The following is a 15,789-nucleotide window of genomic DNA, read 5'->3' as shown; positions in this document are numbered from 1 at the left end:
TAAATAGAATCTGGACTCAGAATGCTTCGTCCTCATCTTTTGTAGAACGAAACGGATGTTCAAGTCGTGTTTCGTAAAGGTGCGCTCTTGAATTCCGACATGAAACAAACTTAACATTCACAGGATACAGGAGCCGGATATTATCTAAATGTTTACAGGAGTGCAGAGTACAGATCGATACGGGCCTGTAAAAAGCTTTGACTGAAGGACGCTATATGACAGATGATCTCAGTCACTTACAGCTGCTTTCCAGGGTTCAAAGAGCCAGCGTCTATTTCACGGTCAATATCAGTGCGCAGGTCCTCCAAGGCGCCGTCATCTCCAAACGCCCCCCACTCCGTGTTTACACACATCCGCCCCTCGTCACCGTCCAGCAGCTCAAGATTTCTCATCTGCTCCATGTAACAGGCGTTGGTCCCGGTTCCTTTGGGGAAGAATTTAAAGCACAATAATTAATGAATACTCAGCCAGATTTACACACAATTTCCTCATAGTTCATGCACGCCACGTTTCATTCGACGCCGCACAAACTCTAGTCAATGCTCCTGTTTCCACAGCGCCACTACGCTCTGCTCAGTTTAAAAAATGTGTAAGTCTGTTTTCGATACAGAGTACGCTGCAAGCACTCGTGAAGCTGGACAGAGAAGATCGAGCTGGACAGGAAGTCAGACAGACCGCATGGTCAATTTCAAAATAAAAGACTCACCACCTTCATCAACACTGACGTCAAAAACAGGCACCAAATGAACAAACAAATCGTCCTCAGAAAGACAAAGCAACATGTTATTTGCACGTTTTTCTCTTAATTCATGTGTGATCTTGTAGTTCTCATGTGATTTTGTAGTTCTCCTGTTATTTGAGTACAGCTGATCATGGCTGTGTACTTTGGAAACATACCCAGTGGGGCAGGGCCTGCGCCTTTGAACGGAGCATAACCATGGTGCTGACAGAACGTGGCCGACCGTACTATGTGGAAATTGTGAGTTTCTGTAGCATCAATTGGTGATATTTTAAGATGTCAAGCTGTCACCCTCTCTGTTGATGGCATCTCATGGGACAGGATGACTCACCAACAAACCTCCTTTAGTTTAAGCACCAATATATGAGTGGTGGTTCAAGAGAGGAAACAGGTAATAAAACAATAATAACTTAACCCTCTTCAGAGAGAAAAGGAGCACACTGTGCTTCCTAGGGAGTCTTTGAGTGTAAGTAGCAGACTACAGTCTATCAGTCTATCAGTCTCCAATAAGCTCTAACCCACTGCTCTTAGAGGCTTAGAGCTGTTATGAAGGTCAGATGTGACCTGTGAATCTGGTTTGTATGGTAGTGATGTAGTTAAGACCACACTAACCCAGACCAAGACATACCTGAGACAAGAGTGCTCTTGACAAGACCAAGACCTTTAGGGATCGAGACCGAGTCAAGACCAAGATCTTTAGGGATCGAGACCGAATCAAGACCAAGACCAAGACCTTTAGGGATCAAGAACGAGTCAAGACCAAGACCTTTAGGGATCGAGACCTAGTCAAGACCAAGACCAAAACCTTTAGGGATCGAGACCTAGTCAAGACCAAGACTTTTAGGGATCGAGACCGAGTCAAGACCAAGACTAAGACCCTTAGGGATCGAGACCAAGTCAAGACCAAGACCTTTAGGGATTGAGACCGAGTCAAGACCAAGACTAAGACCTTTGAGGATCGAGACCGAGTCAAGACCAAGAGTAAAACCTTTAGGGATCGAGACCTAGTCAAGACCAAGACCAAGACCTTTAGGGATCGAGACCGAGTCAAGACCAAGACTAAGACCCTTAGGGATCGAGACCAAGTCAAGACCAAGACCTTTAGGGATTGAGACCAAGTCAAGACCAAGACTAAGACCTTTGAGGATCAAGACCGATTCAAGACCAAGACCAACACCTCTTAGGGATCAAGACCGAGTCAAGACCAAGAGTAAGACCTTTAGGGATCGAGACCGAATCAAGACCAAGACTAAGACCTTTAGGGATCGAGACCGAATCAAGACCAAGACTAAGACCTTTAGGGATCGAGACCAAGTCAAGACCAAGACCAAGACCAAGACCTTTAGGGATCGAGACCGAGTCAAGACCAAGACCTTTAGGGATTGAGACAGAGTCAAGACCAAGGCTAAGACCTTTTAAGAATCGAGACCGAGTCAAGACCAAGACCAAGACCTTTAGGGATCGAGACCGAGTCAAGACCAAGACCAACACCTTTAGGGATCGAGACCTAATCAAGACCAAGACCCAGACCTTTAGGGATCAAGACCGAGTCAAGACCAAGACCAACACCTTTAGGGTTCAAGATAGAGTCAAGACCAAGACTAAGTAACTGTAACACCGGGAAGGTTGCTGCCGTAACCGGGGGATAAAAATCAAACTACAAATGAATTGAAGTTATTTGTTCTTTTAGAAAGAGGCGTAAAAATAGCCGATCAATGGTGGTCTTGACCGGTCTTGACAGCACACAAATCCCTAAAGGACTGACGTTGAGATGCACTGGGTCTTCCTTAGAGTCAAAACTTCTTCTTTTTACTCTGACGAAGGCGGGTCCTTGGTTCCTGTCCGAGAGAAGGAGTCCACTGAGTTATGTTGAACTCAGGCTTCCATTTGTTGAGTGGATGAAGCGAAAGAGTTTCCTTTAATCTTGCTGGTTTTGGAAAAGACTGGGATCGTTACGGAGTCTCGATAAGGGTTTAAATTCTGGACAGATGTCTTCCATATCTAAAATATGAGATAAAAACTATAGACCAACACCCTATTGCTTTGTTTGACATTGCTGGTGGGGATGACCAACACCTGACATCTGCGTAGCACCGTGTGGTTGCCTTTGTTCTGCTCTTGGCTAGACGTTTAATCTTGCTTAAGTGGTAGGATGCTGCCTCGTCTACTCTTGGCCAATGGCTTCGGGATGTAAAGCCCTGTTTCCAACTGGAGATACTGTCAGTGGCTCTGAGAAAAGTTTTTTTTAAGACCTGGGAACCCTTGTTGTCCTACTTCCATGATACCCAAAGCTTGAAGTGTCTTTTGATTCGGCCCCTGACAAATCCTAGTCTTTGTGCCTCCGTAATTATCCAGAAACGTCTGTGAGATGATGGGTGGGGGGCGGGGTGGATGGTAGGGAAGGGCTATTGTACTACATGAGCTATTACTGCCACAGGATTCTGTTTATTTGTATTGCTCTGTGCCTTACTGTTTCCTGCCTGCCCAACGTCTCTTTTTATTTTCTTATTTTTTTATTGTTTGTTAAAGAAATATCTTTACAAAAATTAGCGACCTCCATCCCTCGCTGTCACTGCTGCCCTGTGCCTTCTTTTAGTTCCTGGGTAGGATCCATAAAAAAGCACTAAAAGCAGAACACATGACAGCTCCTTGATGAACAGCCTGGCTGCAGGAAAGGTCCCACAGGAGGTGTCCTTGGTGTTGACAGATGGGAGAGAGCAACAGAATCCAGTGTGTAGAACTGCGAATGTGCAGGGACTTCAGATAGCTTTGAACTAAAGGAGGTAAATCTGTGATTTTGGTCGATGAGATACTGAAAAAGGTTAAACAGTATGTCTGACTGCTAGTGCTTCAAGTTCTTCTTTTGGTTGAGTTAAAATAAACCGTTATTCTTGATTTGCCATTTTTGCTAGTCAAAACAAGGAGAGTAGTCCTCCTTCTTCTTTGGGAAGGAAGTGGTAAAGTCGTAAGGCCCGCCTATTGATTGATGTGATTGGTTGCCAGTGGCAAGAGTGACATTGACAAGCTGTGCGACTCTGTGCGACTCGGGCTGAAAAGCTGAGAGTATTTTTACTGTTACTGTATCTAAGAAACGCTAGAAAAACTGTGGCAAACATGTTCCCTCAGTCTTGGCAGACGAGGCTTACTGTGCTGGACTGCCTCTGAGTAGGTAGTGATTTCCAAAGAGTGAAGACCGGACTCACCCACAATGAGTCCAATTTCACAGAGAGGATCATCGAAGCCACAGGTCATCATGGTTCCCACCGTGTCATTGATCACAGCTAAAATGTCAATATTTAAGTCCTGCAAAGAGATAATAATGTATATATTAACACCATCACAGATATTAAAAAGGAGGATCGGGGACACACATTTGACGCCTGTTTTACAGCTATCATACATTGTTTCACCTGCACCTTAAAGGTCACATATTCTCCTCCTCTTCATCCAGTTTAAATAAGTCTCAGAGCTCCTCAAAACATGTCTGAAGTTTCTTGTTCTAAATCCACTCTGATCCTGTATTTGATCATGTCTATAAACCCCTCTATTTCAGCCCTGCAGGCTGTTTCTGTGTCTGTACCTTTAAATATGTAAATGAGCTGTGTCTGCCCACGCCCCCCTCTCTGGAAGGGCTTGGGTGTCTCTGTCTTTCTCGCTCCATGTCCTATTGTTTACAGTGAGAAGGCAGACTCAGAGGGCAGAACAAACACCTAGCTGTGGGAGTGTCACCCACCTGGGGGAGGGGTTACTGCCCTTTGTGATATCATGAAGGGAAAATCTCCAAACGGCCTGTTTGAGCACACATTTTCTGAAAAGTGGAGCAGGCACAAGACGGCGAGGATGGACTTTTCTCATCATTGGGGGGTTTGTAGACAGACTAGAGACACATTAGTGTTAGAGAAACATGGTGAAGTGGATTTTAGATAATATGGGATCTTTAAAGTTTTTCCATGTCTCTACTACAAACATGTACGCATGCTAAAACGAGGGAGATACACAATCTAGACTAACTTTGACCTTTACATTTGTCTCAACTAGGGGTGCCGAAATGCAAGGTTTTCTCTAATCGATTACTCTTCCCATTGTTAAAGCGAGTACTAGTAATCGTTTTGTAGTTCTTTTTTTTTCTGTGATTCTTTTCCCCCACGGGAGGCCCCGCCCCTAACTATGACGTGATGCCGACTGTTTCTATTGATTAATTTGAATCTTCGGGATTTTAATAATTGTTAGTAATAGGCCTTTGTATTAACGTTCAAATATGAAATATCGTACTTCAACAGACAGCAAATCTCAAATGAAAATTCACACAGGCGTATCTTATGACCGTTTTAACACTTATAATTAGAGCAGTGTGGCGAGCGGACGCGCAGACATAAATGCGCACTCATCGTATGTTGAAGCTGTTTTGACAGCAACATTGTGTTAACAAAGACTACAGTCTGCAGTGTAGAGCACACTTTACTCTGGTAAATCACAATAGAACAGGTGAACTGTTTCATCTTTCTCCTCTGTGCGTAATGACACACTCGCTCAATCTCACTCGTCCGTCCGCTATGAGCTCTGTCTCCCTATAAGGTTGTTCCATTTTGTAGTTATTAAAAGAATAATCATCTAAAATTCCAAAATATAGGAAAACATCTAGTTATGCTGCTCTGTCCTGGATGATCAAATGTTGTTTGCCGGAGTAAAGCGGTAATCGCGAAGTGAAAGTCCTTCTTTTTCTGTGGACTAAAAAGACAATTTGAACTGAACTTTCGTAGCTCATATTGCATATTTCATTTGTTTGGGACTTTTTGTTCATTGTGAATTCATGAAGGGGTAAATTAAAGGGATATTTTTGTTAGGGTAGCAGCGTACTGATCAACAACGGACGCGTTTCAGCACAGAGCCTTTATCAGCGATTTGTTTGTCATCTATTTTCTTTTTGCGCTCGTGCACCTGAAGTTTTATTTCTGTTTGAGTGTGCTCCTTTTTTTCTGTTTTGAATTAGGCCTATCCTAGAAGCCACAATGCAACAAGAAACATTTACAAAAATGTGGACTACAAAACGATTATCGATTAAATATTTTATGTAACCGATTATTATTTAATGAACGAGTACTCGTTTGCACCCCTAGTCTCAACACAAGCTGCAAAGCTTGCACTGGGTGAGGCTGAATCTCTTGTTTAATAGCGAGTTATTAGTTGAGGATTGTTGTTGTTGAGGATTTGAGCTCTATAATCCTGTTCAGACTGAATCCTTCTGAGTCACTTCTGTCCACCAACAGTGGCCAGCAAAATGCAAATAGGATGTCAGCCTCATCCATTGCTGTGTGAGCAGAGACAAAGGTGTTTGGATGCAAATGCATTTCCAAGAATGCAGCCTGTAGGCAGAGGGGGCCAATGTGATCCACAGAGAGTTACCCGATGTGGGCTGTAAACATTCAGCACTCGTCACAGTTCTCTGGATGCATGTTTGCTTTGGTAGGGGACTTTTGGAGAGGCGACGCAAATATATTTATGGGGCCATCACTTTCGAGGACTTTAGCCTCTTTACATTGGTCTCAGGACTCCATAAGTCCATTGGTGCTGCTCCGTGCTGCGCTCTGTAAACACAGCCTGTGGGTGTTTACAGACGAGGGAGAACGGAGCTGACACGCCATGCGTAGGAATCTAGTGGAAGTTCTGGGGAAATGTTTTATTCTAAGTTTGCTTTCTAATACACAACATTTTAGCTAACCTTTAATATATTCTATAAGGAGCTTTTAGGAAGAAGAAGATATACTTTATTAATCCCGCGAGAGGAAATTAAATTTTACACTCTGTTGTTGAACATGCAACACACAGAGGCTGAGATACACACACATGCACAAACAGGATCCTGTGGACATGCACTAATGGAGCGATATGAGTGAGGGGGATGCTCACAGCGAGCGGCCCTGAGCTGATTGGGTGGGTGCCTTGCTCAAGGACACCTCGGCAGTGCTCATGAAGTGAACTGGCACCTCTCCAGCTACCAGACCCATTTCCAGACTTGGTCCGCAGGGAGAGTTGAACCAGCGACTCTCTGGTTCCCAACCCTCGCGCCTACAGACTGAGCTACTGCTACTAGTCCGAGTCAGTACGATTCATTTTACTTTGTTGATTTTGAATTCAATCATAATTGTAATGCGGCGTCATATTCATTATGAAGCGTACGCAGGTTAAAGTTGTAAGTGATTTTTAAAAACCTTTGTAAATATTCTGCTGTGCTTTTACTTCATAACTTAAAGATATATCCACTGTGTTTATAAGCTTAGAAACCCCAAACATACATAACGTACCCCCACACTGTACGTTGGACACTTACCCCTCGTTTTTTGATGGATCTCCTCAGAAGGCCGACCACATCTTTTCCCTCGACTCCGCCCGCCTTGAAAGCTTTGGTCCAAGACAGCAAAACGCTCTACAGGAAGCACGATAGAAACACAACAGACATTATTGACCTAAGAGACTTCCCAAATGTACACTCCTGAAAATATCTAGATCATTTCAGACCAACTAACAGATCCTTCACCCTCCTGACAAACAAAGCTGCATGTGTAAACCATGCGTGACTTTAACCGAAGCTTCTCCTGCCAGCCCTCCGGGTATTCCTTCTGCAGCGAGTCGGCGTGAGCTGATCTGAGAACGCAGCAGGGTATAATCAGGAGAATTCACCTCGAAGCGGTCCAGCAGGTTTTTGAGAAGCAGAAATAGGTTAAAGAGTATGGAGCTTATCAGAGGATGAAACAGCAAGCTGACAGATCTCTCTGATGAATGTTCAGAGGTCGTTGGGACAAGTGGTCCTTTTTACACAATATATTTGTTGTACACAGATGTATGGAATCTGTCTCATATCTACAATCTTTAGAATTTCAGGTTCCTGGAGCAAGGCAGGCCCAAAGCCCCTTGTGTTCTTTAATGCATGTAGCAAATGAATAAGTATATCTTTGGGAGCCATCGTGTTGCAAGTCTTTGTGCATCATATCTAGTGCCAGGTATCCAGGCAGAGTCAACGAGGGACGGTTTAATACGTTCTTGAGAATTGCAGTATTCACAGGTTTTGCACACAGCTATCTTCAATTCAAAAACTGTCTCTCTGAATCGGCTCTGTTTGTGTGTACCTTTAAATCCACACTCCGAGTTAATATCCAATCTCTGAGATACAGTTGGGGGAAGCTGACAACACTGGTGTCAGATTACAGATGTGAGGAGAGGCAGCAGTATGAAGAAGCACTGCCATCTTTCAAATCAGTGCTGATGTGGAAGTTTCAGCGTTGAGCATAAAGATAAGGAAGAGAAACATGTCGCCTATTCAAATGTAAATCCTTGTCCATGCGCTGACGAAACTGTCAGTACTGTAATGTCTTCCTATCCGTCTTCATGGCACTAATTGGACACTAAAACATCAGGTAATGTGTAGAAATGGTATGTACTGAATTGTGGGTGTAGTGGTCAATCCTTAGAGTCAGCAAACCGTGTGACAGTTCTTACAGCTGCAAAGCACTTAAAAGGGACATGAAGTGGTGAGAAGACCTGGAAAGCACTAAATAGGTTCAAGTACAGTTAAGGCCACTGACAGATCAGTGGTTGCCGTCGCTGGCTGACAGATTGCATTTCAACAGTCTCCCAGGTCCTCGCCATAAGGCTCTAATTGCTAATTGGTGCACCCAGTGCAGGAGAATGAGATACTCATCAATTTTCACAGTGCCTTAAAGGGTTTCTAAGCCCCGGAGTTTCTGCTACCGTGACATTTCAATAAAAGGCCTTTGGAACATCAATGTATCACCATGGACGGGAGAGGGCGGGTTAAAGACACACCCACTCAGTCAGCTGCAACATCAAACAGCCTATGCGACACACACAAACGTGCACACATCAGCTGATTACGTTTAAGTTTTTTTTTATTTTTTTTATTTAACCTTTATTTAACCAGGAAAAAGTCTCATTGAGATTAAAAATCTCTTTTACAACAGCGTCCTGGACAAGACAGGCAGCAGCACAATTACAGGGTTTGCAGATGTGGTTTGCAGTGGCCGACTTATCTCCTCCAGAGTCTCCTGTACGCAACGACCACGGCTGTGAGGTGCATGTGTGAACAGCCAGATCAGGAGGATTTCAGGAGCAGTCCTGCTGCAATGATCTAGATAGTTTCAGGAATGCAGATGTGAAAATGGCTTAAGAAAGGTGAAGGCACCAGTTGTATTGTTTGCCTGTTACTCTTTTTTTCATCGTTTGGACGAGGCTATAAAAAAATAACCTTTCCATTATCTCTCCCCCCCACACACACTGTTTTGCCAATATGGATTTATAAGATAATGACATAACTGACTTCTGGTTAAAAAGTTTACTCACCTCATCCAACTTGGTCTGCTGACAGGGGAAAGAGAAGGTGAAGCCCAGAGGAAGCTTTTTGTCCTTTATGCCCAGTTTCTCCATGAAATCAGCCAGACAATCAGCGATGTGATCGAATAACTCCAGGAGAGACACAAGGGCGATTTATATAATACATCATATGTATGTGCATGCTGGGCGTCCTCTCCTTCTAAGGTCACAAAGTCCCTCAGCGGAGAGTGGCCACATTTTAAAGGTTCTGACACACCAAGCAGACATCACAGAAGTAGAGACGACAAAGGCCAACTGTGGCATCGCCTCACAACGCCTTTTTTCTTGGCCAAAAAGTCACACTTAAACACACCGCAAAGACAGCTGAAGGCCAATCACGTACGTTCTGCTCATGCGAGAGGAAATAACTCTCCATGCCAGCAGGGGGTGGTAGTCCGTTGTTATGATACGAGAAGACCATTGTCACCACTCATATTATAGGTAGTCTACTAATGGAGAATAATGTCTGATAAAAAGTGTAAGTCGTTTTCTCCCTCTAGTCACTTCTGTTTTTCTTCTCGTGATTCGCTTAGCTGAACAGCCAATCAGAATGATTTCTCTCACCAACCGGCAATTCAACTTGTTGGATCGGCTGAAAAAAGGCAGACCAACGGCTGACGATCTCCTTGGTGTGTCAGGGCCTTAAGACGGGGAAACGCCTCTTACCTCAGACCCATTGCCTCTCATGAGGTTTTCAGGAATAGCATAAATCTGATTTTCCATCTCCACTTCTTGCTTGTCGTTTGCACTGACTTTGACCAGCAGCACTCGGAAGTTAGATCCGCCGAGGTCAAGGGCCAGAAATTCACCTTGTTCTTAGAAGAAACAAAAAACACACACACACAACATACAATTTGACATATTAGTCATTCAGAAGAACTCAAAGTGAAACCAGAGTCAAACAATCAAATGATTCACATACAGGAAGTTAAGCTAGCAGTCTGTTGTTGATCTATATGTGCAACATACAAATACATTTGATAAATCTGTGAATTATTTTCTCAATTAATTGATTTAATGGAAAGGTGCAAAATGGGGTACTGCAGTCCAAATTCTAAACATTGTAGAGAACTGTCTCCCCCCGCCCCTCCTCCTCCCTATAGTCGATGCTCACACAGGTCACCATGTGGTGGACACTGAAGCTTCAGTGTTTAGTCAGCTCTGCATGGGTCTGTAAACCTTTCTGCGTTCTAAATCCAGAGCATTCAGGAGCAGAATCTAAAGTTAGAAGGAGGACATACTGGCTGCTGCATTGTTGTCAGAGAAGCCAGCACTTCACCATAGCATGTTTCATTAATGTTTGATCATATAGTAAGATACCTTTATCGTTTCACTCACTACACATCTCACTGATTGGACCTTTAAGAAATGCTTAGAATTTGTAAGTGTCCAGTGAAAAGTCATCAAATGTCCTCCATCTTTCTCTTTGCTTTAAGGGATTATTTTTGCTGCGCTCATTACCGGCCCTATTTGGTTTGAATGTGTTTGTTTTCCTGATTGTTGTACCCTAAACGTACAGAAAGTTACCTGTTCCGTCAGGAGTTGAGAGCACAAATGTGGGCAGCATCTTCACAGCGGCTGCAGGGTTGGTGTCTCTGCACAGGCCTTTGTCCATCTCCCGTCGAAATCTCACAGACACATCCATGATTGTCTGATCCGACAGCTGAAGATGGGGCAGGTATCTGTCAACCTAAATTATTTGAAGAGAGGAGAAACAATAGCTATTGGGCCGAGGAAGGTTCAGCTGTATATTTACATAAAACATGGCCTGCAGACCGTCATTCTTTTGAAGGGTTTTTGATTTCTAGTGTTTATTGTCCCACCTAGATTGCACACCGTCTGTGAAGAGTAGTATGTTAATGGAAACAAACATGTGAAAGGTGTTGTGCGACCTGAAATGCACACAAAACAACAACTTTTTTTGTTTGCTTGAAAGCAGCTTTGTTTGTATTGCTGGCTGAAGATATTCTTAGTTTGAACAAAGCTGAATGTCGGGCTGCACTGAAGTCTGTTGTGTTAAAAGGCTGAGCATAAGAAAATAACCCAAATCTCCCAAACGAAGATCTTATTATCAACATAATGAAGCTCCACTGTCACACGAAGGTTAACATTTCACACTGAAATAAATAGAGCCACTGTATTGGTGTCCTAGTGTGTGAAACAGTGTTACAGGATCTGAAGCAAAAGAGTCCTAATGTTGAAACAAACTGCATAAACTTCACATATACACACACAAACAGTTGTCACATACATGACTGATTTTTACACAGTCTTTGTTTCGTTTCTGCTAGCCTCTTTTACAACGTAAACTGGCCTACCATTTGTCCTCCATTCAATTAAAAAAACGTTAATGTCTCCAGGGGGCAATTCAAAGGCACATATAGCAACAAGAGAGTGCAGAGAAGAATACATTTAAATACTTTATACCTTAAACACAGATGAGGAGGAGAAACAAGAGGCACATCAGTCATATCGTAAACAGGCTGTATTTAAGGGTCCAATGATTTCCTTGTGCTCAGCCTATATTTTTAGGTTGAATTGTGGGGCTAATAGCGGAGCCTGGGTCTGTTGAAGTTGACAATGCTGTTTGGGCTGTGATGGCATTGTGGTAGGGTAGGCAACATATAGAAGTTCAATCAATCATTATTTGTAAAGCACCAATTCATAACAATTGTTCCTGGGCTTCTTACCCACTGACACAGTGAATGAGTGGGTGTGGTAGGCGGTGAGAGCCGGCATGGAGGGGGTTGTCTCTTGGACTCTGGAGCTCACTGTCCAGCCTTACAGAGTTGTCATGGGACTAATCAGATGAAACACTGGTGAAGGGAGGTTCCCACTTGACTACCCCGGTGATGTCCTGGTTCCAGCTGCCCTTTGGCCAACACGGTTAAGTTGTGGGGGGCCAAGAGGGGCCATATGGTAGGGTAGGTAGTATCTGTGTTGTCACTACAGTCAACACAGCCAACAGGTCTGTTGAAGGTTTTAATGTTGTTATGGTTGCCATGGCAACTTAGGGCCATAGGGTAGATAATGTAACTTATCAGTATTACATAGAGGCATGACTGGGATGAGGGATGTATTCACTGAGCACTTATCCTTTCATTCGGGCACTTGTACCTCATGTTTATCTCAAATACACAACCACTCACCACAGCACCTAAGTGGCAAATTTTCTCCGTCCCCAGCTGTTGTGTTTTCTCTATATGCAACGCTATCAGACCTGAACGGGCTTTCATAACTACCCTAATTACAGTAAATACGATATTTCCAAGAAGCACATGGCGGCAGCATGTGTTACAGGTGTCACCTTTAATCCAACAGTGTGGGAAGGGTTTCAATGCAACACATTGCACACATTGTCTTTGACTCTTTACACTAAATAACAAAAGGTTGAGGACCAGAGGCACACACTCAACTGTACGACAATCTGTACCGATGGATGGTAACATGCTGTGAGTGGATCCAAGCCGGAAATCTCTCAGTAAAGATGCTGAGGAGCCTCTGCAGGTCAAGACAAAGAAACACAGAGGGCTGACCCAATATTCACATACTCCTTGCGCACCAGGTTTGTCTGCAATACGCCGCCGTTTGCTCCCCCTCTAGTCAATGATTGTTTCCATAGCAAGCGCCATGGTTTATCTCTGGACTGTGCCAGCAGCGCCACTACGCTCTGCTTCATTTCAAATATACGCTATTTTCGACGGAGCTCACTGCAAGCGAGCATCAAGCTGAACAGAATAGAACGACCCAGGCAGGAAGTCAGAAAACGAAATGCAGAGAGCGTCTGGGCAACTTCAAACGGAGCAAAACCGCCATGCTAACAAACTGCGGCGGGGAACGGAGGATGTGGAAATTAGGAGTTAGCAATGCCCAATCAATGACTGAAATGTTTTGTATAAAACAGGAAGTAGGCAAAGGAGTAGAGTGAGTGAAGGAAACAAAATACAGGCTTGGCGATAACCAAAGGAACATGGGCAAAAGACTTCATGTACATTTTTTGTAGAGAAAAGCCAGCATTTCTTTATCACCCATGTAAGGGGCACAGCTATCTGTAGCACAGGTATGCTGAAAAAACATTAAGATGGACGGCCTTATGTTTTGAAAGACAGAATTCTGATAACATCATGTATGGGCGAGAATGTCGAGGGAGAAAACGAAAATCCATAATTCCTACAACCCCCGATAAAAAAGAAAGACAGAGAGGAACGAAAAGCTCCTGCAGATACAAACAGAGAGACACACATGTTTAAGAGCTCCTTTCAACAATTATTCAAAACACAACCAACAGGAAAGTGTAGAACCACAGAGCATGATACGATCCCTCAGTGCAAATCAGAGGATTTACATAATGAGATGCACAAAAATCCCAACTAAAAACGAAGCAAAGAGAGAATGTAGCCATGGCATTGTGACACTGAGAGCATTTCAATCACCAATGTATATATTATTAATGCACCACTATCTCCTCCTTATAAAACAAACTAACAAGCTCTGTTTCTGCAGGAAAAGCTACTGCCTTAAGACAGAGAGGAAAATAGATGCAGGACGTCTGGATTAAAACGCCATGTCTCACTGCTCGTGTCGCGTGCTGTTAGGACAGAATCGTCGTCGTTGAGACAAATGAGAAAATTGACAAAAATCTCCTTTAAGTCCTTATGAGCTCATTGGTGGCATAAGCTTGAAAGGAGACACAAATAATGTATTTTTGGGCCTGCAGGACATGAGAAAAATATGCAATGTGCGATACTAAATGGGGATGCAAAAATAGGAGTTGCGATTAAAATACAAAAATAAAGAGTGCATTTTAGCATCACCGTTTCTGTCTGTCTGCTGTTCTTTATGTTTTATAGAACACAGTCCATGTTTGTAACATGGCCCTACTAAATCCAAAATAATTCCAAAAAACTGTGTTTTTCTCCACTAAATTGGCACTTATTAGTCTGAGAGTAGCTGATAGCTGCTTTAGGGCGCACTCACACTAGGCAATCCGTACCACTCTTCACCCCTAAAGTCCAGTTTGTTTGACTAGTGCGAGTGCTGCATACCCTGCTCCTTGGCCCTGGCACGCTTGGAGGAGATGCCAGGGCCGTTTTTCAACACAGACGTTGCCGCTTGCTTTTTTTTTTAAAAGGGACATATTATAGAAAATCCACTTTTACAGTGTTTTTGAACATATATTTGGGTAGTGTCTAGTGGAGTGTCTACTGACCCCAAAAATGTAAAATAAACCATTCCAGTCTTTTGTTTGTGGTCTGCATAAGTCTTACAAAACAAAAAAGTCTTACAACACAAAAATGCTCTGTTTCTAATGTTCTCTCCTTGTGATGTCACAGTGGGATTCTGGTTAAAAAAAATCCCCTCCCCTCCCCTGGTATCTCCACCCATGGACTCCACCCCCAGGCTAGAACAAATCTTTTGAGCAGGTCTGCCATTTTTATTCTCTCTCCAGAGGATTGATGTCTATGGGGAAAACTCAGGGGGGTCATTACATTTAAAGAAACACACACACCAAAACAGAGCGTTCTGAGAGAGCTGGTTTATACAGGGTCACAAACCTCGTCTGGTGCTTGATTCATGTTATATTTTGACCAAACCACAGATGTTTCATTTAGACCACAGGAGACTGTTTGAAAAGGGGGAGGAGGGGGATAAGATGTCCTCTTTAAGAAAGCTCATATCTAGATAATTGCCAGGCCCTAAATCTTGTCCTACTTGTTACTTTGCTCTGAGCAGTACTCCTCCTCCTCCTCCTCCTCCTCCTCCTCAAAACAGGCTTTACACATGCAGACACTGAATGAGACGCTGGCCCATTCATGATCATACCTAAGAGCACAAACCACACAGGTTACATTATTAATGACAGTAAACCATAGACTGTAAACATGACAGTAAACAGAGACATAATGACGTCACGGCGCTGTAACATGCTAGGTAGGAGTGGTGCTACGTGCCTGACCCCTATTTCCCCTTTCTTATAAGTTCATTGAGAAACACACACAAATGTCCCGTCTGAAAACGTCCCCATACAAGTTTGAGGCATCACTTTTTAAACTCTGATACTCACTTTAAGCGCCTCCTCGTCGTGCTGCTCCGCGCAGTAGTTAGCCATTAAACTCGACGCTAACATCTTAAAGTTAGTGATGACGTCCTGTTCGTACTAACTCAACGTTTCACTACAGTAACAACTTATCACAATAATGAAACCACCACAATTCAAACACCGCGACGTTTGAGCTCCTAAACACTTAAGAAAGTAAACTAAGAAGTTAAAAACAAAGTCGCACCACCAAGTCACTTCCAGCTTCCGGGAGTTGGTTGTTCTGTGACGTCAATCTGAACTGACAGCGCTGATTGGCTTCAGAGAAGGCGCGGTAACATGATAGAGGCCATGCATGTCATACAAAATAAAAAGGACGAAGCCTTCACCTGGAGGAGTTTTTATTTAATGATCATCTTAAACACAACAGACTCTATTGTAACTGGTTTCATGATCACATTAATTTATTTTATCGTACATGTGAAGGTTCATACTACAGAGTAGCTGCTCTGTGGTTACCATGGACATCAACAGGAGAATAGAATGTTTTGGTTGCCTAGCAACAGTCTAGTTTCAGTTAAGCTGAGAAACTAGTTGAGTTGGTGGAGTTAAAAACTAACCTGTCATT

General features: G+C 43.3%; 1 protein-coding gene across 1 annotated transcript in view; it reads right to left on the bottom strand.

Moving 5' to 3' along the window:
* The window catches only part of hk2 (hexokinase 2), a 32,889-nt gene extending 17,433 nt beyond the window's left edge, over window positions 1–15,456 (bottom strand). Inside the window, exons 1-7 of the mRNA XM_020636370.3 lie at window positions 15,189–15,456; window positions 10,652–10,814; window positions 9,791–9,939; window positions 9,095–9,214; window positions 7,068–7,163; window positions 3,943–4,042; window positions 241–424 (exon numbers count right to left, since the gene is read on the bottom strand). Coding sequence (XP_020492026.1) covers window positions 241–424; window positions 3,943–4,042; window positions 7,068–7,163; window positions 9,095–9,214; window positions 9,791–9,939; window positions 10,652–10,814; window positions 15,189–15,251 — 875 coding nt within the window. The 5' untranslated portion in view covers window positions 15,252–15,456. The remainder of the gene's footprint in view (window positions 1–240; window positions 425–3,942; window positions 4,043–7,067; window positions 7,164–9,094; window positions 9,215–9,790; window positions 9,940–10,651; window positions 10,815–15,188) is intronic.
* Between the last annotated feature and the right edge of the window lie 333 nt (window positions 15,457–15,789).

Source organism: Labrus bergylta, chromosome 2, assembly GCF_963930695.1.
Source record: "Labrus bergylta chromosome 2, fLabBer1.1, whole genome shotgun sequence".
Taxonomy (NCBI): Eukaryota; Metazoa; Chordata; class Actinopteri; order Labriformes; family Labridae; genus Labrus; species Labrus bergylta.
Note: the sequence above shows the minus strand (reverse complement) of the source record. Positions and strands in the feature narration are given on the sequence as shown.